The following is a 25933-nucleotide window of genomic DNA, read 5'->3' as shown; positions in this document are numbered from 1 at the left end:
CTGGGGGTGCAGCAGCTGCCCAGAGCAGCTGGAGCAGAGGAAAAGAGGAAGGTGAATGGAATATATGGGGAGGCAGGAGTCAGTGTCATGTTGAGAATATAGCCATGAATTGAGTATAGCAAAGAGGCAATTTTCCAGGCCCTGGGGACTGGGGGTGGGGCTCTAATGCTACAGCGACCAGATGGCAATAGTGCAGGAGGCAACTGTCGGGACAAGAAGGCTGTAGACCAGCTGGTACTAAAGAAGAACTGATGTGCTCATCTTGGTATCATAACAGGGGTGGTAAATTCGTGGCATCTGTGATACCATTTCCTACCCTTTGTGCCCATGGCAGACATCACTAATCTATCACAATATACTTTTCTTTGTAGTCAGAGAAGACTCTGAATCCTTTAGGTACAACCTTTTGGGCAGTCAAGTCAATCAGTTGGCATAAGAGTGAAAACTTATTTACTGTCTGTCACTGGTGTGATGATGGAAAGGACATAGATTTTGGAATTTAGCAGAAATGACAGCCCAGACAGGTACAAGCTTTGTTGTATTGAGCAGGCATATTGGTCAGGTCTTTTTTGGTTGCAAAGGATAGAAACTCAATTTGAGTTAGCACTGAGTTACTTAAGTAATATAACCCGAAGGCTCAGGGTAAGGCTAGTGTCAGACATGGCTAGATGCAGGAGACCGATGAGGTTGCTAGAGTCTGTCTCTAGGACAGAGTATGTCTGCATTCTGTCTGGCTAAAATGGGTCATTGCTTATCCCCTGTGGGGAGACAGGGCTGGTGGTGGTGGTGATAGGGTCTAGATAGCAGGTCACAGTGGGAACAAAAGTTATATTGAGGGTCAAACACAGAAGGCTCAATCCAAGATAAGAGTAGGGAGAGGTGCTAAGTGTTCATCTGAATACTAGTGAGTTGTGGCGAAGAGAGGGAAGGGGCTCCACAAGGCAGTTTGTTTTGGGCCCAGCAGTTTCCCTGGAAGAGCCTTGTGTATACTGAACAGAGAAGAGGGTCATTGTGAGGAGGTTTGGAGGTGACATGCATATGCAACTGGTTTGCTTGCTCCAGCCACAGTCGCTGATGGCAACTGATGTGGCATCCAGGTGCCAGGCTCACTGCCCCACACTGCCACCCCATTCTCTGCTGCTACTCTTGATCCTGTGGCACCCAACCAGGTGACAAGTCTCCAGGTCACGCATTTGTCCTGGGGCATTCAGGTCTGGGCCCAGGCTGAGCTGATCCTGGGTGAACCTTGTAGGATTCTAGGGTGAGGAATCCAGCTGATCAGACTGAAGAGTGCCCAGAAAGTATGCATTGTGTCTTGGGGGCAGTCTCGAAGGCTCTAGGTGCCTTTAAATCAGAGAAGTGCAGATGCCTGTGTTCTGGATTTCACTGGTTTCTACCCAGGTTTCCTTCCTGACAGTGTCCCTCTACCCCACCCTGTCAATCCTTGTCATACAGAGCTCCGTTTCCCAGATATCAAATGCTATATAATGAATCACCCCAAAACAAAGTGGCTGATAGCAGCAAACACCTTGCTGTCTCCCACAGTTTCTGTGGGTCAGGAATTTCTTGGTTCTCTCATGGGGTTGCAGTCAGATGGTGACTGGAGCATCTGGGGGCTGGCTGGGAGTCTCTCTCTTTGCATGTGGTCTCTCCATGTAAGCTAGTTTGGGCTTCCTCACCACACGGAAGCCACAGGGCTTACACTGCATATTTTGGACCTAGTTTTAGAAGTGATGTACTGTCATTCTGCTGTACTTTATTGGTCAAAACAGTCACCCGAGACAAATCCCATTTCAGAAGGAAAGGACATAGGTCCTCTTTCTTAATGGGAGGGATGTCAAAGATTTGCTGACATAATTTAAAACCACCTACCCCCTCGTATCCAACCCCCTACCCCCTCGTATCCAACCAACACTCATTGCCTAGATAGGTTTAAGGTACCAGGATATAATCTTACTTTGTTCCAGTGCCTTTCTTTTATTATACTATTTTTATTTTTGGAACTTGGGTAGAGACCTGAGTGAATTACACTCTTCAATTCATTGTACGTTTGCCATCATTGCTTCATGCAGTGACTCTCATTCATTCACTCATTCATCCATTCTTCCTTTGTATCCCCATATCCTACTTTCCTTTTTTACTCCTAACTTTCCTTAAACAACCATTCTGTTATATTTATGAATATCCTTTATTTGCATGTGTTCTTATAAATATGTGTTTTAATAGACATATCTTGCACATGTACTGTTTTCTGTGTCCTCCTTTTCTCCCTTGCTCGGTGCTCCTGGGTGCATACACGTACCATACATGCATGCTGTAATGCATACATCTTATGTCTTGTCGCCTAAAATGAATCAGTGAAACTAGAGAGGAGGAGTGACATGTCCAGGGTCACACAGCTGAATTGCAACCAGAATAGTTTTCCTGACTCTTTTTCTCAGCATCACACATTAATGTTTTCATGCGTCATCTCCCAGTTTCTTGCAATCATTTGAAATAAGATTTTTTTAAAAATCTCAAGTCTGGGTTCCTTTTCCTAGCTCTCCTGTTTTCTCCCTAGTAACTGCCATCCTCTGTCCTCTCCTCTTGCAGGTTCCAACTATGGGAGCCCGCGTGCAGCTCACGCCAACATGAATGCCAATGCGGCTGCGGGGCTCGCCCCCGAGCACATCCCAACGCCCGGGGCAGCCTTGTCCTGGCAGGCAGCCATCGACGCGGCCCGGCAGGCTAAGCTGATGGGCAGCGCTGGCAATGCAACCATCTCCACCATCAGCTCCACACAGCGGAAGCGGCAGCAATATGGGAAACCCAAGAAGCAGGGCAGCACGACTGCCACACGCCCGCCCCGTGCCCTGCTCTGCCTGACTCTGAAGAACCCCATCAGGAGGGCGTGCATCAGCATCGTCGAATGGAAATATCCTTTGTGCTCTGGGTTGGGCAGGGGACCCCTGGGAGCCCTGGCGGGGCCAGCCCCACAAATGCCACCAGGTAGTGAGCTGTGTTGGCTGAGCTGAGCCTACAAAGTGGCTCTCAGACCTACTGCTTCTTCATCACTGAGGCGCTGTTTGAATGCAGAATTTTAGGCCCTGCCCTAGACTTGATGAATCAGGATGTCTGGGGACAGGGCCCAGGAATCTGCTGGAATAACAAGCAGGGTATCTTTTTCATATATTTTTTCATACGATAAGCAACATTTGAGAAAATGATCCTAAGAGGTTATGAAATATCTCACCCAGCTGAGCCTTTCCAGGTGTGTTGGGTTAATAGTGGTTACATGCTGCTACTCCATAGCCTTCTTTACCTCCCTTGTTATGGCACTGGCGTAGTTTGATGACCTCCCCTCTCTCTAGTGTGAAAGAGCCCAAGAGGTGCAAGACGGTAGTGGTCAGTGACCCTGGTTCTTGGTTCAAGGCTTAGGAACAGTGGTTCTCAAACTTGGCTGCACATTAGCATCACCTGGAATGTTGTAACAAAATACAGGTGCCTGAGCCCCACTCAGGCATAATTCTAAAACTCTCCACATCATTCTGATGTATAGCCAAAGTGGAGAACGCTGGCCTGGAGGTTTCAACACAGATCCACTTTGTATGTATAGAGCCCAGTGAGTGGGTCCTTCAGAGAAAATGACTCTGAAGGGCCAGACTCTCACTGTGGAATTATAGGCCCCTTAATGTCCTGGGAATTGTGGGTTGGTGGAGATTGATAGGAGCTTCAAGATCAGTAGGGCCACCTCTGACTTTCCCCAGTGATGACATTGAACTCCATATGGTCATATGGTCAGTGACAGACAGGACTAGACCTCTGGCACTTAGTTTGGGCATTTCCATAATAAGAGTTCATGCAGGCAGGGCTACCATGTCTTCCGGGGCTCAGGATGGGAGTGTTTGGTGTTATTCATGACTTTCCATAGAAGGATTTAAAAGTCTTGGGTAGTGGTTGGAAGGCAAAAGAAGATGGCTCCGGAGAGAAGAGCTTCTGTTTAGCAATAAATGTCAGTTCTATAAATGTTTGAGCCCCTCCACTCAAAAATAACTTTATGAGAATGCAGTGCAAGCTGGCCGTCTGTCCTGAGTGGCCAAGCATGCTTCCAGTTCCCAGATGACTGGGTGAGAGGCTCGGCTCTGCACAACCTCCTTATGCTGCTGTCATAACTGCTCAATCAGAACCACAGAGTGGGAAAGGTGGGGGCCATGCAGGTCAGGCTCCCCCAAAGGGGAGGGCACTGAGGCCTGGAGAAGCTGAAGAACTTGGTCAGATCACATAGCCTGCAATGGACAGAGCTGGGTTTCAAATTGAGGTTCCCCAAGTCCCAGATCCATACATTTCCCATTCCCCATGCACACATAGTATAGAGGATAGGTACCAGAGTAGATGTTCAGGGGAACACCATCCAGCCCACTGGGACACAGTGGCACCTGGATCTGGAGCCTGAACCACTCCCATCATGGCCATGCCTCCTGTGTTCTTGAGTGGTCATGGGTCCACTTTTCTCATCTTTAATAGGGAATAACCAGAGAATTAACAAGGGCTGCAGAGTCCGTGCATGTGGAAGCATTTTCAGAAAAGCTATGTCAGGGGATGTATTCAGTGAGTACTAGTTAACTTCAAGTCTGTTCTTCCTCTCCTGGGATGGACAGCTCCCTGACAAGGAGCACTGAGTGCAGAATGAAGTGCCAGGTGCCATAGTAGCCTGGGAGAAAGGGAAGAGAGGAGATAGCAGTACACAGGGCATGATGGGGAAGTGTGGGAGAATGGGGGCTTTGTAATGAAAATGTCTGATGTGTTGTCCATGGAAACTGGTCAGAAAGCCCCACGAGGCCTGAGTCTGGGATTCATGAAAAGACCCTTGACTGGGTCAGCAGCAGTGTTAACAAGGCAGTTACCTGGTGTGCCACCTGTGGACCCAGCCACCTCACTGCACCCCCACGCTTGGGCAGAGGGGTGCTGCAGCCACACCACCTGGGTGACTGTGCCCTCCTCACTGCAGGAAAGGAAGTGGGCCCAGCCTCAGCAGTGCTAGTTGGGTAGCATTCTTAGATTGCCTTGGAAGGGTAACTGGACAGGTAAAGAGATGGTCTGGTGTATTAGCTAGTCAGTGTTCCTTGAAAGAGTGGAATCTGATGCTGTCATTAAGAAGGGAAGACAGTTTTAAAACTGGTCTGGCTGCCACAGGGTGATATAGTACGCCTCCAGGTCTCAACCTGAGTTCTCCTCCACTCTGCAGCTGATGGCTTTTCTTATCTGCCTGATTGGTTTCTTTACACATTATCTTCTCTAGAAGTAGGAGGGACTTTTAGCATAAGATGATGGATGGATAGCCTGGATTGGCAGAGAATGTAGAACTGATAGTGTAAGAGACACCCCAAGCTTAGCCATCACCCACTTTGGTGGAAGAAACAAGTTGACATTTGAGGATTGGATGCATGAGGTCTGGCTTAGCTGAACTGATGTGCTATCACCCTGGTGGGAGGAGCACAAGGGACCAGATGATGGGAATGAAACTGAGCAGCCCCTAGGTTGAATGTCACTTTCCTAAGCAGATGGGGAAAGGGCTAGAAGGGAAGAGGTTTTGTGATAGGAGGAATAAAGTGCTAACTCCCTAAAAATGCTTTAGGGTAACTTTAAGATATATCAGCATAGAGTAGTCCTTACAAACTCAGACTTTGGAACCAGACTTCCTATGTTTGAATCCCATTCTGCCACAGGCTATGTGATGTTGGGCAAGTTAACATCTCACCTTTCTGTGCCCCACTGTCCTCATTTGGAAATAGGGATGACAATTTTATACTCAATCACTCAGGGTGTTTGTATGGAGCAGTTAGAAAAGAGCCTGGCACAGAGTATGCTCTCAGATGTTAGCTACTGTCCTTCCTGTTGCCATCACTGTCATCATTGGCATCACCACTGTTATCACTAGTTCCTTGGCCAACTCAAGGGGCAGCACATATTGGAAAAGATAGTCAGTAGGTCTGTTTCTGGACCTGGCTCTGCTATTTGTCAGCTTGGAATCTGGGAGAGGTTGTTTTACTTTCTGTACCTGTCAGTCTGGGAGGTTAGGCAGGTCTGCTGCCTACCATCTTGTGGATATCAAGGCACACGTAGAAAATGGCAGCCTTCATGAGGTATGCTGGGTAAATGGACCCTCAGCTATGCCCATAGGGCTGAGGGGGATCAATAACTAGCACAGCAGCTAAAGCCTTGACTAAGATGCCTTCCAGGCCCAGAATTGCCCTGTTAACACAGGTCAGAGGCCATTTAAGGTAGGAGAATGAACCCTGGACTCTGTAGTCAGGGAATCTGGGTTCGAGTCCTGACTGGGAAGTACCTGCTGTGAAGTCTTCAGAAAGTTTCTCAGGTCTTCTGGGCCTCAGAGGTTTGGACTAGATAATCTCTAAGGTCTTTCTCCCTGCTTTGATTTATTAACTTTGTGAGTACAGGTTTCCCTGGGAGAGGAAGTTGGTCCCTTCTTCCAGGATTCCCATCCTCTTTCCCTTCCTCTTCCTGTTAGGTCCCATGGGCAAGCCTGGAAACCTGGCAGTGTTATGGGGGTGGGGGGAGATGGGGCTGGAAGAGCATAAACTGGCATTCCTCTGAAGTTTCCCCTTTCTGGCCTTCATTTGTGGGTGCAGGGTAGAAGGACCCTTATCATATTAGGTCATTTTTTTCTTGAGAATGTGTTCTTTCTGGAATTTTGATAAAGAAATCTGGTACAAGAACTTCACCAAGTGCACTGCCATTGGTGAGTGAACCAGCTTGTCCCTCTAGATCCCAGCACACGCCAACGGAAAAGTCATGAAGATCTAGATGTCAGCCTTGCCCACTGAAGGCAAGGCCTCCACAGACTAAAGAGAGGTAAGGTATTCCATGTGGAGCTGTGTCTTGGAGCAAAGATGGCTGTCCTGCCCTAAATGCACAGTATACATGCTGCTGTGCTCTTGAGGGTCCAGAGCCCCCAGCCATCTTCAGGTTCTGTGGAAGGTGTCAGAAGATAAAGTAGAAAGGGGAAAAAACACTCTAAACTTCAGATTAAAAGATCTGAATCTCCAAATTTCAATGAAAAATCTTGAAGTCAAGTCTGCCTTAAATCTACTATCTCACCTCTCCCAACCATAGCTTGAGTCCCTGGGTGGCAGCGTGGAAGCCACGGGAAAAGAGGTGTCTAGGGGACAGCCTGTCCCAACTGGAGCAGGCACTGCTCTGTAAAAGCACCCCCGAGCACACATGAGGGAAAATGAAGTCCAGTGCAATCTAAATAAATAAAAGAAGAAGAAAAAAGTTTTTAGAAATGTGTGTTTACTCTGGCACGCGACTGGCCTCCACTGCTTTTGACATATTAGGAAAAATTTTGGCGGGGACCCATTAGAAGCACTTTAAAAGGCATATGTTTCTTCTCAGAATACAAGGGGCTTGGAATGTATTGTTCAAACAAAATTCTTATGAATCTTTGATTCATTTTAAAATATATATGTGTATGTTTGTTTCACTTATGCCTTCCGTGGCCTTGACTTCCTTAACTCCCTTCCTCAGACCATTTGAAATAATTATTTTACTGACTATTTTTGCCAATTGTGTGGCCTTAGCGATCTATATTCCCTTTCCAGAAGATGACTCCAATGCCACCAATTCCAACCTGGTAAGTCCACCATCCCAAGTCTCTGCTTTTCTCCCTTGGTGCAGGGCTGAGCTTGGATCACATGGATTCAAGGTGGAATGTGGGGAGAAGTGACATGTGTGTTTGACATGCGCAAAAGTGCTGCTGCGCTCAGATCTCAAGTGCTATTGCTGTCTATTCAAATCAGCACCTGTCTTATCACAGCCTGTTTTCAGAAAAAATATTCCAATTAGGTGGTGGTGAGATGTGTGCTCTGTGTGTGTGTGTGTGTGTGTGTGTGTGTGTATGTGTGTGTGTTGAGGGCTACAAAATGTGCTGCATAAGTTGCACGTGCAGGTGTTTGCAGGCGCAAGCTTTCATCTTGGATCATTTGTTACTTATTTTAAGTGACTGTGTCCCATTGGTAGGGTTTGCTCAGGTGATCTGTAGTATCACTGCACGAGAAGTAATTTCTAGGAAGCTTTTAGGAAAGTTTCCTTTTGCAGCCAAGATGTATTATTTAGTTGAAAGGGTTTTATTTTCTTGGGAAAGGCGGCTTTCCATTTGGATTGTTGGGAGGCCAGTGCTGGCAATTTGGGGTTAGAATTTGTCCATGGAAAAAGCGCAGAGTGTGTTTACTTTTGGCTGAGCGTGAAGTCATTACAGAGGCCTTTGCTCTGTCTGGGCATGGGAGGAAAAGAGTTCTGGAATGCAGTTGGCAAAATCAGGGCACTCCAGGATGCCTCTGCTGCAGGCAGTAGGAAGATCCTGCCTCTCTCCCCCTCCCCCCGCAGAGACACCATAACTTTTCCTGTGATTCCCACCAAGTGCATCTTTTCCCCTCATCAGCACCTTCCTCTAATTAGCGAGATTGGGCTGTCTGATGAGATCGTTTTGAAAAGAAGCAGGAGGGTTACAGAATTCTCCTTTCTGTTGTTGCTGGCTGCTGATGGTATCATGGGTGTAATTCTTTTGCTTTTTAACCTTTGACATTTTCTTTGGCCTCTTCAGCAAATAGATCTGATGCACATTTGAAACTTCTCCCCTGTTTTCCCCAGTTCTGACGATTGGCCCCAGCTCCATATTGGGTAAGATGTTATGGTGTGAGCCGGGCTGCTGCGTCTTGTGGCTTGGCTTGGGCTACGTGTTGGGGACAGGTTCCCTAGCTGGCCAGTGAGCTCCGAGTGATGACATGGCCAGAGTCAGCAGGCAGGCAGAGCATTAGCAGTCCATGCGGCCTTCTGAGGCGTGACCTTGTCTCTTAACAGGCAAGAAATCTTTACTGTGTCAGAATAAATACAAGCAGGAGTGTCTCCCAAACGGCCCTTGGAAAAGCTGGAGCATCTTCCATCAGTTATACTTGTCTCTGTGTCCACCTCCCTCCCCCCACCACAGCCCACCCGAAACCCCTGCAGCTTAGCAATTTAAGAAAAAAAAAAAAAAAGAATCTGTGTCTTATTCTGAAGCCAGTGAAGCTTTGGGTGTACTCTAGGCAAAAGCAGTGGGGAAAGTGGCTAGAGAGTTTGTGTTTATTTTATGCCCCAGCCCCTCCTGTCGAGCTCCCTGGGGGGATTAGAAGCACAGAGAGGGAAGCCTGGGCTGGCTGCATGGGAAAAGAGGGGCTGGCAGGACAATGAGGGGAGGGGTTGTGTTGGACTTAACCCTGGAGCTGGGGTGGAGGTCGCTGAGTGCAGAGACTGCTGGAGGGACAGTGGAGTTTTAAAATCACACCAGAGTGATGGAGGTGTTCTAAAGTGGGATGGTAGTATGGTTGCACAGCTGTATAACTGTACTAAAAATCATTGAGTCATATATTTAACAATGGGTGATTTTTATGGTATGTAAATTATACCTCAATAAAGCTGTTTTTATAAGAAAGAATAATACCAGCATGGAAACCCAGGGCTTTCAATGCTTCCCAACATCAGCTGCTTGTTGCTCTTTTATACCTTGCAAATGAAGGGGAGGTTAGATAGGTGGAGGGAAAGGGGTGATGGGGACAGCCAGTGAAATTTGTCAGTGACATTACACTAGGAGTTTGGGGGGGTTGCAGAGCAAAGTGTGAAGAGTTGAAAAGGGGCTTCTACGTGCTAGATCAATTCCCACCTCTTTCAAGCCATGGCTTGGGCAGTGACTTACCAAATGAAGGAAGCATGCTAGCATTTCCTTTATCCCAAATACAAACACACACAGATAGACACATAGATACACACACAAACACACAGAGACATACACATATAGACACAGACACGCACATGGACACAGACACACATACAGAGACATATACATACATAGACACACACAGACATACACACAGATGTATACACAGACACAGACATATGTGCAGGTATATTACACAGACATGTAGACACATACACAGACGTACACACACACAGACATACAGATGCACACAGTAGACATACACATAGACATATACCCACAGATACACACACACATACATGCACATATACATACATAGACACATAAACACATAGACACATACACATGCACACACTTCTCTAATTCTGCTCCATTCCTGAACTTATATATATGTATGTGTATGTGTGTGTGTATATATATATATATATATATATATATATATATATATAATTTTTTAATTTTAATTTTTTTTTAGCAAGAGCTTGCATTTGCCACTTCTGCCAGTTTGCTTTTGCTCTTTCTTCAGCTCCATGCTCTCTGTCTCCCATCTCTATCTCTGGAAAGTAAAAGATATGGATCTCAGTTGGCAAACTCAGGAGGGAAAGAAATGCAACTTGTTTTTGCTTTCCTATAACTGAACATCCTGTCTGATTTGTGACTCCATTTGGCCTGTGGCATAAAGCTCATTCCTGTAAGTGCTCTCAGCCCCTTCCCTGTAGTTGTAGCTTAGGGCCACTGCATTATGGAGCCAAGGGGACACACTGCTCTTGTGTGGTCAGTCCACACCATTGAAGAGGCCTTGTCCCTCTTGGAAGGGCCTTGGTCTTTGATCCCTGCAGGCAGTGTGGTCCCTTATTCTCCAGCATGGGGTCTCTTGATCTGTAGCTCTGGATCTCTTGTGGCCGTGCTGGGGCTGCAGGAATGGGGACACAGTGAAGATTTCAAGGCCTTTTCAAGGACACACCCCAGGGCCTCACTTATTTTTGTTTCCTTGCTGATACTTCCAGGTTTGCCATCTTGGGGTCTTTGTTTGGGGCAAGGTTGCCCAGCAGATGCCTCCTGTAGTCTTCTATATGGTTCTCAGTGGCCTGACCTATACTCTTTGAACTCTGAAGCCATGGTATGACTCCTGTTCCCTGCATTCCACTGTGTCATACCTTCCCTGGGAGAGTGCAGGCCATCAACTTAATGGGAGGAGTGCACGACGGCCAAGGGGTATTAGAAAACCCCTAAAACAAACAACCAAGCCAAACCCACACTGGCTTGTACACCAGGCTATTATTCTGCTCCCTGGATATAATGCATATGAGTGTTGTGATTTGGGCCCTCTTCTTCCCCTTTCTCTCCACAGCATCTTATGTTGTGAGGTGCCCCTTTGCAAAACTCTTTTGTCCCTTGGCTTTGGGACATAGTTACTATCAAGTCCCCTCCTATGTCTTACTTTTTTTTTCCTGCTTCTAGCTTCTTGTCTTCTATGGGGACTTTTACCGGTCTGTGTTCTGGCCTGTCTTATTTCCTCTTTTTGTGCTCTCCCTTTGGTGAGCCCAGCTACTTCCACAATTTCATGTTCCCTGTCTAGCTGTTTTATGCTGTTCCTAGACTTATGTATCCAGCTCTCAGCTCTTTTCTAAAGCCCGGGCTAGGATTTCCTACATTAGAGAGGCCCATAGACCAGTGCAGTGATTCCTGAAACTGGCTTGATTATTACAAACACCTGGAGAGCTTAAACTGAAAGATTCCAGTGCTTTGGTAGATCTGATTCAGATTGAGTAGTTCTGGGGCATGGTCTGGGAATATGCATTTGGAAAATCCCTCATGGGTAGGATTGGGGAGCTAATGATCAGTCAGATTTGGGAGCTACTGGCTTTTTGGATGGAGTAAACTTTGAGTTGGCCTGATATGGGTTCATGTCTTGGCCTTACCACTTTGTATCTTAATCTGGATCTTAATGTGGAGTTGTTTATTTTAGTCTTTCTGAACCTCAGTTCCCTAGCCTGTAAAATGCAAGTAATGCTCCCTCGCCGGGTTGTGGGGAAGAATAAGGCCGACGGTGATCATGAAATGCCAGGTATGGTCTTGGCACACAGTGACATGTGCCAGGATGTCTTGCAGACACTTCAGACAAACAAGTCCAGATAGGATTTATCCTCGCTCTCATCACACAACCAGTCTCAAAAAAGAAAACAAAAGAAACCATGCAGGAATGTTGCTCCTGACCTTTGCTCTTAGCCTGGTCACTGGCTCTACGGACTGACCTTGATGTCACACGGAGTCATCCTGAATGCCTTCTTCCCCTCACTGTGTTCATCTGAGCAGACTTCCAGAAATGGGATTTCTATTGACAATATCTCCAATTTAGCTTCCTTTCTATTTTCGAAGTCATTTGTGTAAACTTCCTGTGACTTTGTTTCTTTGTCTGTAAAGTGGGAAGAGCATAATCACAGTATCTACCTTGCGAATTGCTGTGAGTATTAATGAGACAAGATGGGTAAGGTTCTTAGAAGAGTGCCATAGTGAGGGCTCTATGCTGGGCAGTGGTGGTGTTGTTACCCTCATGCCATTGTCAGCATTCCAGCCTGGGCCATTGTGGCCTTTTGCCTAGACTATTGCAATAGCCTTTTGCCTTGTATTCTACCTCCAGAACCTCCTTCTATGGGTCCATCTTATGCTCCTTCAGTCATTTGACAAACATCCATGCCCAGAGCCAGGCACAGTGTTTGGGATATTTCAAGAGGCAGACAGGAAAGATAAACATGTACAGATGTTTGCAAATCGTGAAAGGTCTTATAGGGGCTCAAAGTGTCAGGGAGGAAGCAATGATTTGTTTTGCTATTGGGAAGAGAAGAGGGAAGGCTTCACATGGGAGGGCATATTTGAGTTGCCTCTCCCAATAAGAGGTGATTTCCAGGCCAAAAGAGGCAGTTTATGTGCTGCCAAAGCGAGCACCAAAAGAGGCATTTCAGGCTGAGGTGTACACATGTGCAAAGGCCCTGTGGCTGTTCCCTTTATAACTAGAGTTTCAAGTGAATGAGAAGAGCCAGGAGAGGGGGTCTTCCTGGCCCATGCCAGCAGTTGAACTTAACTGCAGGTGATGGGAAGATCCTGAAGATTTTAAGAGCAGCAGAGGACTGGGTCTGGGAGTCTTTTTGAGAAAGTGTGCTTTCTTTTTTTCTTTTTGAGAAAGTATAAGGAAAATGGCTTGGATAGAGACTTCACTATTTGTAAAGAAAAAAAGAAACTGCAGAAGTCCAGATGATAGTGACAATAGGGATAGAAAGGAGGGTGGTCGATTTAGAAGGTAAGCCTCCCCAGACTTGTGACCAATTGGATATTGTAGATGAAGCAGAGAGCAGAGTCCTGGGATGGTGATGTGCCTTTAGCCAGGAGGACTTCACATTTAAGGGGAAGGGACTGAGGGATGCAGTCTGAGCTTTGTTAAGTGAGAAGCTCATGGAACACGCACATGGAGATGTCCAACAGGTAGTAGATACTGGTTAGAGGCTCAGGAGGCAGTTGGGGCTGAAGAGGGAGGAGTGAGGGCATAGATGGTAGGAGAAGCCATGGGCGTGATTTGGAGCATTTCAGGCTGGACCCTGGACTCCCAGGCTGCAGCCATGAGGTGGACAGAGGGAGGGGAGCCCCAGAGGGTATGACAAAGATTCGGCCTGTGAGGTAGGAGGGAAACCAGAGAGAGTAGAGTTTTAGAAGCAAAGGTCAGAAAGTTTACAAACATAGAAGAGAGACTGGTTGCTGGCTCAGGCTTGTCTTTCTGGCAGTCCAGGAATCCTAGGAGGACTGGCCTGCTTTGCGGGGGAAGCTGAGCTCAAGGCCCAGCATAAGAGGAGAGGACGTAGGCTGGCATCTGTAGTCTCCCCCAGGCCCTGAGATAGTAGGTGCATAATGACTGTTTATTGAGCTTCAGTGTCGTGCCAGAACATGGTCCCTCAATCACGTAGGTTCCCCTAAGATGAAGCTCGAGAATTCCCCCAGTACTTTCATGGTGTGGTCCTATATTTTAAATAAGGAGCTGCTATTTCAGAGTCCTGCTCTGAGAAAAGCAAAGGAGGGATGATGGCAACAGCAGTGGTTTTCGGACCTCGGTGGGTGAGGATCCTATGGAGAACTGGTTAGCATGCAGACTCCCAGGCCCTGCCCCAGAGACTCCCATTCCATGTCTGGAGTGGGCCCCAGAGTCTTGTCCACAGTCATCCCCCCTCCTCTGTGACCTGGTGTGGGGGACTGGGGACTGGCCTCTGAGCTTGTCATCATAGGGTGGACCCTCCTGAAGCTCGCCCTCCTGACAGCCCTCTCTGGGACACGTTGGCTGCTGAGAGGTTTCCCACTCTGTTGGGTTCAAGAACAGACTGTTTAACGAAGCACGCTGGTGCTGTCACAGAATTAGCAGAGTCTTCCTTTCACACACCCTGGCAGACTCACATCTGCGCTTATGGTTTTCCCTTCCATACATCCTCCGTCATCCTCTCCTTTCTCCTGTCTCCTTAATATAACCCCCACTTATTTTTCTAGCACTTTGCTTTCTTCTCTTTCCAAGAGATGAAAAGTATTCCGGTACAGAATTTTTTTTGGCTCTTTCTCTCATTATTTAAAGAAAAGTCTGTTTTATGTTCCACCTAACATATACTTTTGCACCCAAATCCATCATCTTTGTTATCTTTTCCTCATGTTAGTAAAGGATAATGAAACCGAACTGGCCCATGACACGACATTTCTCTCTGAGTTATTCACAGTCTTGTTACTGGCAATACCACCTGCTATGCAGTACATCATTTATAATATAGCAGCTGTAAACCTGTTCCACCAATAGCTGTTACCCAGTAGGTGTATTGTAGGGTGTCTGTTGAATAACCTCAGCGAGTGGGGTGAACTCATTGTGTGTGGAAAACTCCCAGTTCTCTCAAACCCTGAAGTCCACAAAGATTTGGCTTGGGTTGAAATATTAAGAGAATATATTTGGCATTTGACCTTGTGCAAAGAACAGTGCTGTGTACTTTCTGGAGCAAGAGCCAGGCTCTCTGCGGAGGCGGAGAGGCCAGAAAAGGAGTTGTTTTGGGGCTGGGCTTGCCATCTCCATTGCTCACTAGAGTGAGCTCAGGGGGATGGGTTTGTGAGAGGTACTTGAGCCACATTAGGAAAAAGGTTGGAATGTCAGATTTCCTCACTTCCTCCTGTAAAGTTGGGACAATGATGAGAGTTGGCGTCATAGGCTGGCCGCGAGGGTTAAATGAGTTAATGTATGAGAAGTGCTTAGAACAATGCCTTGGCACAGCAAATGGGTGTTGTCCTTTAGAACTCAAAACCAGAGGCTGAAAGCCATCCCCTCCATCTGGTTCCTTGGGGTAAGTCAGGATCAGTGGCACTTCAGGCTAGCTTTTGTTTCAGAAGGGCGAGAGAGGACACCCAAAAGCCCTCGTTTCTAGCAACTCTAATCTGGCAAGATGGACGTGTGTCTGCACATGCCTCAGCCTCATCGTCTACTGCACAGGGAGGAGAGTGGAGATGCATTCATGGTGAAAGACAAGCCCTGAAGGGAGAGCCCTGGGTGGCCTGTGGGGGACCCTATCCCCCACCCCCACAGGTGTCTTGTGCCTGGAACAACCCTGTGTCTGTCTCTTCCCAGTCATAGCTTCGGGAGCCGGGGTGTGCCTGAGCACTGTAGAGTGGAGGTTTCCACAATCCCCAGGCAGGCTGGGCTGAAGGCACTCTGCAGGGTCTTGCATTTAGGCCACAAGTTCTGAGATGAGTCCAGGACCTGCCCACCAGGCTCTCCGAGACCTGGGTGGCCCCAAGTCAGAGCTTCTATTTGAGAAGTGAATAAAAATGCCAGTTCAGGGGGCCCCTAATCTCTCTGCAGTGAGCTGTGATTTCTTGTATCATCAGGTTTGTCTAAGAGTGAGACTTTCATGCTTCAACAAAATGCAATTTGTTATTGCTACCTTGTATGTGTCATCTTAATGCCCCAGACTTACACACTTTGCAGAAATACTAGGGTTGTAAAATACACCAATAGATAATTGCAGGTAATAAGCCACATAGCTTCTGCATCGTATGTGAATCGTCTCTGTGCTGTGTGGTGAGAGGGAGCAGGGTTGGGGGGAGGCAGCAGTGTATAGTCTGTCTTTGGATGAGAGAATGAGCACGATACCGTGCTTCCTCTGAGGCGCTCATTGATTGGTCAGGGTGGGACCTGGGCATGGGTATGTCTTAAAAGCTATTCTGGAGCCAGGGTTGCAGGAATTGACCTGGGAAGAGAGATCTGAACTGCATGGCCTTAGGTCAGCCACTTAACCTTCCTATTTGTGTCTCTTCCGGCGAGTGGGAGTAATAAAACCTGCTTAGTCATAATAATCGCCCTTATTGAGTGATCACCAGGTGCCAATGCTTTGCAAACACTATTCCTAATCCCCACAGCAATAAATTATAATATCTATTTACTTCTTTACTTGAGGGTAGAGAATTTTTCCCTTTTGTTTGCTGCTCTATCCCCAGCGCCTTGCGCGGGAACTGGCATATGTCAGGCTCTTGATAAATATTTGTCCGGCGAATGAATGAACCCTGCCAGGGAGTATCCCTTTATTTCAGATGAGGAAATAGTATCTCAGAGACATAAAGTGACTTGGCGAGTGAGTGGCAGAGTTGTAATTTGAACTCAGGACTGTATGAGAGCATTGCCTGGGCTCTTTGCTCTGTTCTCTGGAGTATGTAGGGTTGCTGTGAGCATAGAATGAAGTAGGTGTGAAAATGTTTCAAATATTAAGCACTCTGTAGCAGTATTAACAGGTATTTAAAAAAACAAACTTGGTTCTGTTTCAGAATAAATTTGGTAAATGCTGAGAGAACTGAAGTTAAATTAATTTGTTGTGAGACTTCTTGGAGTCCTTAACATGATAACAAGTCGCTATTTAGTGCTTTGAGTATTTTAATGCATTTAAGAATCTTAAAAACCCTAGTTATTATCCCATTTTACCGATGAGGACACAAGCTCTGAGAATGGAAATAATTTGTGCCTTGAAGTGTAGCTGCGAAGTGAAGACTGTTTTGTAGACAGTTGTGTGGACACAGGCAGTTACCTGCGTGTGTGTTCTTAACCATTGTGCTACAGCAGCCTCCCTGTGAGTTAAGGTGACTTTAGGCTCCCTGGACTTTCCCAAACCATCCCAAACTACAGACAGTTTGAGGAGTGGTGTCCCTTGGAACACCCCATGGTGAATGCTGTACTCAATCAAGTAACTCAGTGGTTTAAAACCACATGCAGGAGAAAACCCTCACCCAAGGATGGATGCCATTGGGAGAAAGGACAGAGCAGGGAGCAGGATGGGGCACACTGCAAGGCCAGTGCAGCAAAGGAGGCCAGCAAAGCCCACATGGTGGCCGGGTCAGGGACTTGGCATTTCCGATGGGATGGCAAGTTCCCTGATAGAGTTGTGCTTACTCTGTCTTAAACCCTCGGGTGCCTGGGGCAATTGTTTGACTCAGTGTTTCCTCACTAAATATTTCAGAGGAGGAAGCGTTGTCTGCTCTGCATTTGCCAGAGGATGGGGTGAGAGGAGATGATGCTTTGAAGTCTAAGCATGTTGACACCTCTTGCTTCATTTTTATCCATCTGTATTCATTTTGAGGGGAAAATGTTTCATATGGATTCACACTCTGGGTAATGGAACCCCTTTCATGTATCAAACTCCTTTTAACTTAAGTATATTTGAAGAAAGTCTTTCTGGAATATAAAATACAAATCCCTGGATCTTTAAAAGAAAATTCTCAAAATACTCCCATCCTTTTTCTGGGACTGTACAGTCACTGGAAACTTCAATTATTAAAACTTCTGTAATACCGTAAAACCATTGAGAGAGTGAAGGAAACTCCAAATGACCCCAGAACACTGTGACCTGAGAGGGTCTTTGGGCATCATTTTCATACACCATCCCTGTTGGGGTGTCTCTTGCCCCCGTACCAGCCCTTTCAGTGTGCTGTTCCCTCTCTCCTGGGAGTGTGGAAACTGGATACCCACATCCATTATAGTTATGTACAAAGTAAGAGTAAATAGATTCTGATTTAGGACTGCATTAGCTTTAATTTGTGGATTTTATACAATTGATTTTGGCTTCTCAGAAGCCTTTTTTCCTCTTTATTCCCTTTGTTCTTACTGATTTCTGTATGATTGAAGTTGTTGGATTAGTGCCTTTCAACTAATAAGAATAATAATAGCACCATCCACACTCATGTAGCCACACTTCCATTGCTGCCACTGCTGTATGTATGTTACAGTGTTAACTCATTTAGTCCTCTCAATAACTCCATGAGACCTCTATTATTATGATTATAATCATCCCATTTTAAAGATCAGGGAAATGAGACACAGAGAAATGAACTAGCTTGCCCCAGGAGTGTGGATCCTTAATCAGTGCCCTTAACTGCTGTGCCCTTTGGCTTCCCTAAGGTGGATAAGGGAGAGGTGTTTTGCCCATAATATGCTCCTTTTAATTACTGGGGGCTCAACTAGAACACCTATAACATATGTGATGATCTTTTATTTTAAATGTTTATTTATTTATTTTGAGAGAGAGAAAGAGAAAGCAAGCAGGGGAGGTACAGAGAGAGAGAGAGAGAGAGAGAGAGAGAGAGAGAGAGAGAGTCCCAAGCAGGCTCTGTGCTGCACAGAGCCTGATGCGGGGCTTAAACCCACAGACAGTGAGATCATGATCTGAGCCGAAACCAAGAGACGCCTAACCGATTGAGCCACCCAGGTGCTCCTATATGATGATCTCTTTACCAAGGGTTGTCAGAGGAGGAGGGACAATGAATGTAGGGAATAAGCGCCTCAGGCTGTATGTGTTTGTGAAAGTCTTAAGGGCATAGCACCCCTGGTTGGTGCCATTTGGTAAGTGTGGGAGGTGGGTGAGGAGAAACTCATTTGTGTCCATTGCTGCCTGAGCAAAAGACTGGCTATGAGACCCGAATTCTTTCAAGGATCCCTGAGGCACATTAGCTGAGACCTTTAACCAAGTAGGCCTTCAAGCCTCCTCCTAAATAGATGAGAACCTCAGGTTGGAGCAGAGGACCCAGAATCAGCCTGACTTCCTGACACAAGCTTAAAACCTGAATGAGCCTTCTTGGGGACCGAGTCAGTCCCTTGAGCAGTCTTGGGGATTGTTTGGGGAAGCGTTCTAGAGGGCTAGAAGGGCCTGCATTTGAATGAGGAGCTCTTTTGGGACCCTGGTCAGTATAGTCTAGTGACTGGGCCAGCAGAATCAGATGTAGGGGACCTCAAGGGCACCCAATCTCAGATGAGAGCCACATCCCTTTCATGGGTGTGGCTTCATGGGATACACCTGAACACTCCAGGCCCCTTGGGAGATGGGTAAACATAAAGCCACAGCCTAAACCTGGTAGTGTGATGACGGTGAGAGAGCCCCAAGTTTGGAGTCACTGACCTGGGGTCTAGCTCCCATTTGGCCGCCAACTAGTGGTATGGCCTTATCACTTTATTTCCCTGGCCTTTAGATTTCTTGGTAGTGACATAGGTAATAGCTTGTACCTCACAGAGTCACAGCAGATTCAAATGAGAGGATGTATATAAATGCTCTGTAAAATGCAAAGTGCCATATAAACGTAGCTGCATTATCACAGTAACTATTGTTATTAAAACTAGTCAGATATAGTCGGTCTCTGATACATTTACTCCCTTTTTTCTGGTATGTTCCTCTGTGAACCTTTTCCTTTAGCCTCCTCTCAAGATAACTTAGAGATGCAAAAGAACTAAAAAGCCAAGTTCCAAATTTAGTTCCTGACCTTTCCAAGATGGATTGTGAGCGGTGTGGCCATAACCTGTTTGTGCTGAGTGCAGCTGGGCTGTTGGAGCCTGGGAAAGCCAAGCGAGGGGACAGCCGTCATATCCTTGACTGGGCTGGGGCCTGGAACCCCTCACCCTACATGTAGGGAGCCCCTTGCTGGGGAGCTCACTGGGTGCTCGTTGTGTTTGCTCTTTGGGGCTAGTTTAACTTGGGCACAGGTGAGTGTGGCAGGCGAGTAGTTCCTTCAGCACCGTCCTACAACTTGTAAAGCCTTCCAAAATACAGGGCAGAGATGACAGGAGAACACTGGAGTTTCTGTGCTCCAGGACACATCATCAGCAATATGGCCTGGGAAGGGCTCTCTCTCTAGTGCCTTCAAGTCCTTAGGGACTGGGTCAGACATTGAGAATAAGAACAGATGTCCAGGAGGGGACCTTGTGAGCTGAATCGGGTCTTCTGCAGATTGGACCACAGTGCTGTGGGATTTGTGGTCAGGTTAGGTCTTCACAGGCTCAGAGAGCACGGACCTCAGAGCCACCTGTGCTTGTGGGTGGATTCTGGTTGTGCAGGCAACGGCAGTGGCTAGTCTGCTTGAGAGCTGGGCTATGTTCACAGGTCAAATGCAGTTGGGTTTGAGTTGTGGCAGCTGGCAGGGTTGGAGAAGAAGTAGATGCCAAAGGGAAAGGCACAGGAACATGTGTCATCTTAGTCTGCAGGCTGCCACAGGCCCACTTTGCTAGCTTACTTGGTGGCTGAATTCTGGGATGACTCCCAGTGCCCTGTAGCCTTGCACAGTCAGTCCTGTCCCCATGATTGTGGGGCTGTCCTGTGATTAGGACAGGAGAGCATGACTGTGGTGGGGCATGCTATCCCACATAGTGGCTTTAAGAAATGGGCAAAAATGGAAGGACGGAGGTCTAATCTAGTTTGGTGACTGGGCCCTTCCTGATGAAAAGATTCAGAGTACAGGAGGGTTTGATGTGTGGGATATTTTCTGTTGTTGGTTTTCATGAAGGAGGGACCCTGTAGCAAGCATCTGAGCATGACCTCTAGGAACTGAGAGTGACCTGATCTGATGGCCATCAAAGAATGAAATTCTGCCAACAGTGTGAATGAACTTGCAAGAGGACTCCCCTGTCTGTCACTGCCCTGATTTCATCCTGAGCAGAGAACCTGGCCCCTCTGTGTCCAACCAACAGCACTGTGAGCTGTCAAATGCATTTTGTTTCAAGCCACTAAGTTTGTGGTCATTTGTCATGCAGCAGTAGAAAACCCTCAGTTCCCTCCCACACTTACACCTGGCATTGCTGGGCTTGAGCCGGTCTCTGCCCCTTCACTGAGGGGCTTCTGCTCACATTGTTGTTCCTCTGCTTTGCCTGGCTAAATGCAGCTGGTCCTTGATGTCTCAGCCCAGATACCTCCACTTTATGCACTTGTTTCTCTGGCTGACTTTTATGTATCCTCAAGGCTCCGATTGGAAGTCACTTTTTGTAGGAAGCTTTCTCTTCTCTTTCACAGCTCCATAACATTTTCTAGATTCAGTAGCCTTATGCATGGTTTTGCTTTCTGCGGTTTCAGTTACCTACTACAGTCAACCAAGGTCAGGAACAGATGATCCTCCTTCTGATGTAACGTCAGAAGGCCAGCAGTAGCCTAGCACTGTATCGCAATGCCTATGTAATTCATTTCCCTTCATGTCACCACACAGGCATTTTATCATCTCACGTCATCACAAGAAGGGTGAGTACAGCCCAGTAAGATATTTTGAGGCAGAGAGACCACATTCACATAACCTATTACTGTATATTGTAATTGTTCCATTTCATTATTAGTTTTTGTTATTAATTGCTTATTGTGCCTAATTTGTAAATTAAATTTTATCGTAAGTATGTATGTATAGGGAAAAACCTACGATCTATGGAGCTTGGTACTCTCTGTGGTTTTAGGCATCCACTGGGGGTCTTGGAGTGTCTCCCTGCAGATAAGGGGGGATGTGTCTCTTATCTAAGCACTGTTAATCTCCTGTTTATTTGTATGTGTATCTCACAGTGTTCAGTTGGTAGGGCTGCTGTAAAAAATTGCCACAAATTTAGTGGCTTAAGACAACAGAATTTTTTTCTCTCACAGTTCAGGAGGCCAGAAGTCCATAATCAAGGGGTCATCAGCATTGGTCCCCTCCAGGCACTCTGAGCAAGAATCTGTAGCATGCCTCTGTCCTCGCTTCTGATGTTGTCATTAATGTTTGCCATGTGTTGGCTTCTAGACATCTCACTCCAGTCTCTGTCTCCACCTTCACATGGCCTCCTTCTCCAGGTATCTGTCTCTTTGTGTCCAGATTTCCCTCCTCTTATAAGGATACCAGCCATGGGATTAGGGCCCACCTTAATCCAGTGTAACTTTATCTTAACTTGATTCTGTTTGTAAAGACCCTGTTTCCAAATAGAGTCATGTTCACAGGTACCAGGGGACACAATTCAACCCACAACACTCACTAACAGTAAGCTCTGTGCAAGCCGGGATCATGTCCATATGGTATCCAGCATAGTGCCTGAATACTGTAGGAGCTTAATATGTATCTGCTGAGTGCCTGGCTGGTCTGTTATAGGCATTGCTTCACTTTAGGGAACAGTGTGCCTAGGGTGTGTGTGTGTGCTGGCAAGGGTAAGCTCGTGGTGCCCCTGTGACAGCAGAGTTGCCTGACAGACGGCAGCTTGGGTGGCAGCAGAGGTCCCTTCCACCCCAAAGGTCTGAGACCTTAACTCAGTCCTGTAGCTCAAGACCTGCTCCTGTCTTCCCTCTCTTGCCTCCTTGGCCCACTGGTGTCAGATGTGTGCCCCAAGGGAAGGGAAAATTCTGACTGTATCATAATTGGAGGTCTGTGGGTAGGGCAGCTCTCCAGGTTACAGTAGGCCCAGTCCTGATGCCTCCTTAGCCCCTCCTGGTGCCAGTGAGTGGGAAGGAAGAGGCCTCCCAAGGGGCCGCAGAGAGGGCCCTGGCTTCCCCACTGGTTCCCAGTGCATCCTGACCGACCAGGGAAGGCTTGGGCTGGTCCTCCTCCTCTTCCCTGGCACTCAGGGCCATTTGAAGCCAGTTTGGCAGAGGCCTCAGCAGTGACTTATCTTTGCCAAAGTTCAGTCCAGACAGAGGGGAGGAGCTCTTGGTGGACACGTGGCAACTCAGCCAGCTTGTTCCACACCCTTCAAAGTGCTGTCCCTCCCTCTCTGTTTTCTGTCTGTGTGTCATCGTGTTTCTAGCAGAAGACCCATCCTGTAACCAGAGAATCTCTCTCCTGGGACGGGGACAGTCCTGAATTCACTCTGGGACCAGTCATAGAAGGTGGATGATTTGTGGAATGATCCCCGGAGAGGATCAGCAAGAGGGTCCTTTAACTGCCACCAGAAATTTCTTTGTGATTGTAGATAAGGGGCTCCCAGCACTCTTGATTTGGACTTTGCTCCAAGGACCATTCTTAAAGCATAGAATGTACTCACTGAGTATTTGCTGAATAAATAACTGAGTGGGTATGTGAGTGAGAGAACTTGCTGGAGGAAAGGGTACTGGAGAGGTGGAGTGTGACTGAAATAGCACCATCCTGTCATTCCAGACCTTTCTCTGCTCCTCACTAGCTGGATGATCTTTGGCAAGTAACTTTGCCTCTCTGACCTCTGTTTGTACATTTTTCATCATCCAGGAGAGGATTATAAGTTTATTTATTTTGAGAGAGAGAGTGGAGGGGGGAGGAGCAGAGAGGGAGGGAGGGAGGGAGAGAGAGAGAGAGAGAAAGAGAGAGAGAGAGAGAGAGAGAGAGAGAGAGAGAGAATATGAATCCCAAGCAGGCTCCACGCTGTCAGCACAGAGCCCGACATGGGGCTTGATCCCACAACTGTGAGATTACAACCTGAGACAGTATCAAGAGTCAGGCACTTAACCAACTGAGCCACTTAGGCGCCCCAAAGAGGATTATGTATAGATGGTCCTTTTACATTTTGCACATTTGGAGTCTTTGCCTGGTTGCTAGACCATTTGACTTGGTGTCAGTATAGTCATTCACACATTCATTCAATAAATGTGTATTGGCTGTCTGCTGTGTACCAGCTAGGTGCTGGAAATACAAAGTGTGCATACAGATGAGGTCTCTGCCCTCAAAGAGCTTATGTTCTATGATATCAGTCAGTAAACAACAAGGCAAATTAATAAGCAAGAAAATTTCACAGCATTGACAGTAGTACCATGAAGAAAGTAGAAGAGGCTCTGGAGGCAGAGAGCAATGGGGGTGGGGGTGGGAGGCAGGGAAGGTCTCTGAGGATGGGTACTGGAGCTGAGAGGTGGTGATGGGAAGAAAGGGACACTAGAGGCCTGTGGGAAAAGTCTGCAGATGGACCTGGAGCAGGGAAGACTCACAGGTGTGTGTGGTGGGAGTGGCTGGTGCACAGTGAGGAAGGTGAGGAGGCATGCCAGCTGTCAGATGGGAGGAGCTGCCTCATCTGGGCCATGCTGAGGGGGTTGCTCTGAATGTTGGGTTGGCAGGTCCTTTTAGCTTGTGAAGGTCTGCAAAGGAGCAGGAAGCATCCAGAAGGGTGATAGGAGGTCAACAGAGAAAGGTGAACATTTCTGCATTCACTTTGTCATTCCAAAAGTGATGTATGTGTTGCCAGTGGGCCTGTGTAGGTCTCACCAAGAGGAGGAAAAGGTGGGAGTTACAGAAATATGTCAATGGCTCCTGTCAGAATTCATCAGTGATATGGAGGCCAGGTACCTCTGGAGGCAGTTTTCCTGACTCTTCCGTACATTGTGGTCTCAGTGATCCAGCCTTTGGTAACCTGTCAAGCTCTCTACACCCTGATTCATGAGGGGAGCCCTTCTGGCCAGCCCATTGGGTGGTATACAAACCCTTCTGCTCCTTGGTGGCTGGAGAGGATTTGGAGCCTCCCTAGGGCATCTGGCCTCTGCAGCCTTTTGCTGTCAGGGGAAGAGGAGCATGGAGACAGCACTCTGGATGGTTTCATTTTATGTATATCTGTATATCCCACCTATCTGGAAGGAGAGTATGGGCAGCCTACATTCAGAACTTCACTCATTTCCTTTGATGGCAGCCCCAGGGCAGAGGTCAGCCTTGTGTGAGTCATAGTAACCCAGTCTATATGAGATTAGCTTGACCAGAAGCCTGTCCAAATATTTGGAGGGGTAATGTTAGAGAGGTGTCTATTCCTTTCCATCATTTGGGGAGGTTGACATGAGACTCAGACACAGGGGAGAGAGCACTGAGCTGGGTGGTCCCTGGTCTAGTCCTGGCATAACCACCACCTGGCTGTGTGCCCTTGGAGGTGATACCTGGTGTTTATGAGTACTTCTAATGCCATAGCTTTGTGCCTTACATGCATCACCTCATTCAGCCTCCAGCAACCATAGGAGGTGGAGATATTGTTATCCCCTATGACAGAGAAGCAAACAGGCTGGAAAAGTGGACGATTTGCCTGGGTGATTGCACCTGGAGAGCAAGAACCCAGAGTCCATGCTCTTGGACTGTCCCCTGCAGCTTTGGCAACTGGCCTCTGCTGGCCGAGTCTCATCTGTAAGGTAGGAGTGGTGAGATGATCTCTAAAGTCCTTTGCAGTCTAATGTCATATGAATTCCTTCCATTAACTACAACAAGATACAAGCCATTGATAGCACCAAAGTCCACATTCCAAAGCGAGGAAACCAGACATATTCTGTACACAAAAACAATTTTTAGGAATTAATCACAAAGGGGGCAGATCAAGAAAAACTTGATATTCTCCCTTGCTCCCTCTCAAATTATATATTTGGAGGAACTTTAATTTTTTTTTTAATGTTTATTTTTGAGAGAGAGAGAGAGAGAGAGAGAGAGGGAGAGAGTGTGAGCAGGGGAGGGACAGAGAGTGAGGGAGACACAGAATTGGAAGCAGGCTCTAGGCTCTGAGCTGTCAGCACAGAGCCTGACATGGGGCTTGAACCCCCAAACCTTGGGATCATGACCGTGGCCCAAATCGGACCGACCAAGCCACCCAGGCGCTGTTTGGGAGAATTTTAAAGGACTTTGTTGAAAGACTACTACTATTGGATTTCCTGGCTCTTGTTGGGTTGTGGTAGGGGATCAACTTATGCTAGAGGTGATACTTATCCTAAGTTTTGCTGACTTTCCTCCCCACCTCCACCCCATCATCCAGTGGGACATGCTATCTGCATGCTGTTAATTGTGTCTTTAGTTTACTTTAAAGTTGCCTAAAGATATTTGACTATAAATTTATAATCACTGGTATTAGTGGTATTTAAAGAAAATAGCTATGGTAGGCAAGGTTAGCTGGTTCATCCAAACAAAGATTACCAGAGCCCTACTCTGTTGCTTGAGGTC

General features: G+C 47.0%; 1 protein-coding gene across 13 annotated transcripts in view; it reads left to right on the top strand.

Moving 5' to 3' along the window:
- CACNA1C (calcium voltage-gated channel subunit alpha1 C) overlaps positions 1–25933 on the top strand; it is a 662670-nt gene that overhangs the window by 56576 nt on the left and 580161 nt on the right. For all 13 annotated transcript variants that reach the window (XM_047867044.1, XM_047867043.1, XM_047867040.1 and 10 more), the window contains exons 2-3: positions 2593–2914; positions 7528–7633. In XM_047867044.1, coding sequence (XP_047723000.1) covers positions 2593–2914; positions 7528–7633 — 428 coding nt within the window. The remainder of the gene's footprint in view (positions 1–2592; positions 2915–7527; positions 7634–25933) is intronic.

The sequence above is a fragment of the Prionailurus viverrinus genome, chromosome B4, assembly GCF_022837055.1.
Source record: "Prionailurus viverrinus isolate Anna chromosome B4, UM_Priviv_1.0, whole genome shotgun sequence".
NCBI lineage: Eukaryota > Metazoa > Chordata > Mammalia > Carnivora > Felidae > Prionailurus > Prionailurus viverrinus.
Note: the sequence above shows the minus strand (reverse complement) of the source record. Positions and strands in the feature narration are given on the sequence as shown.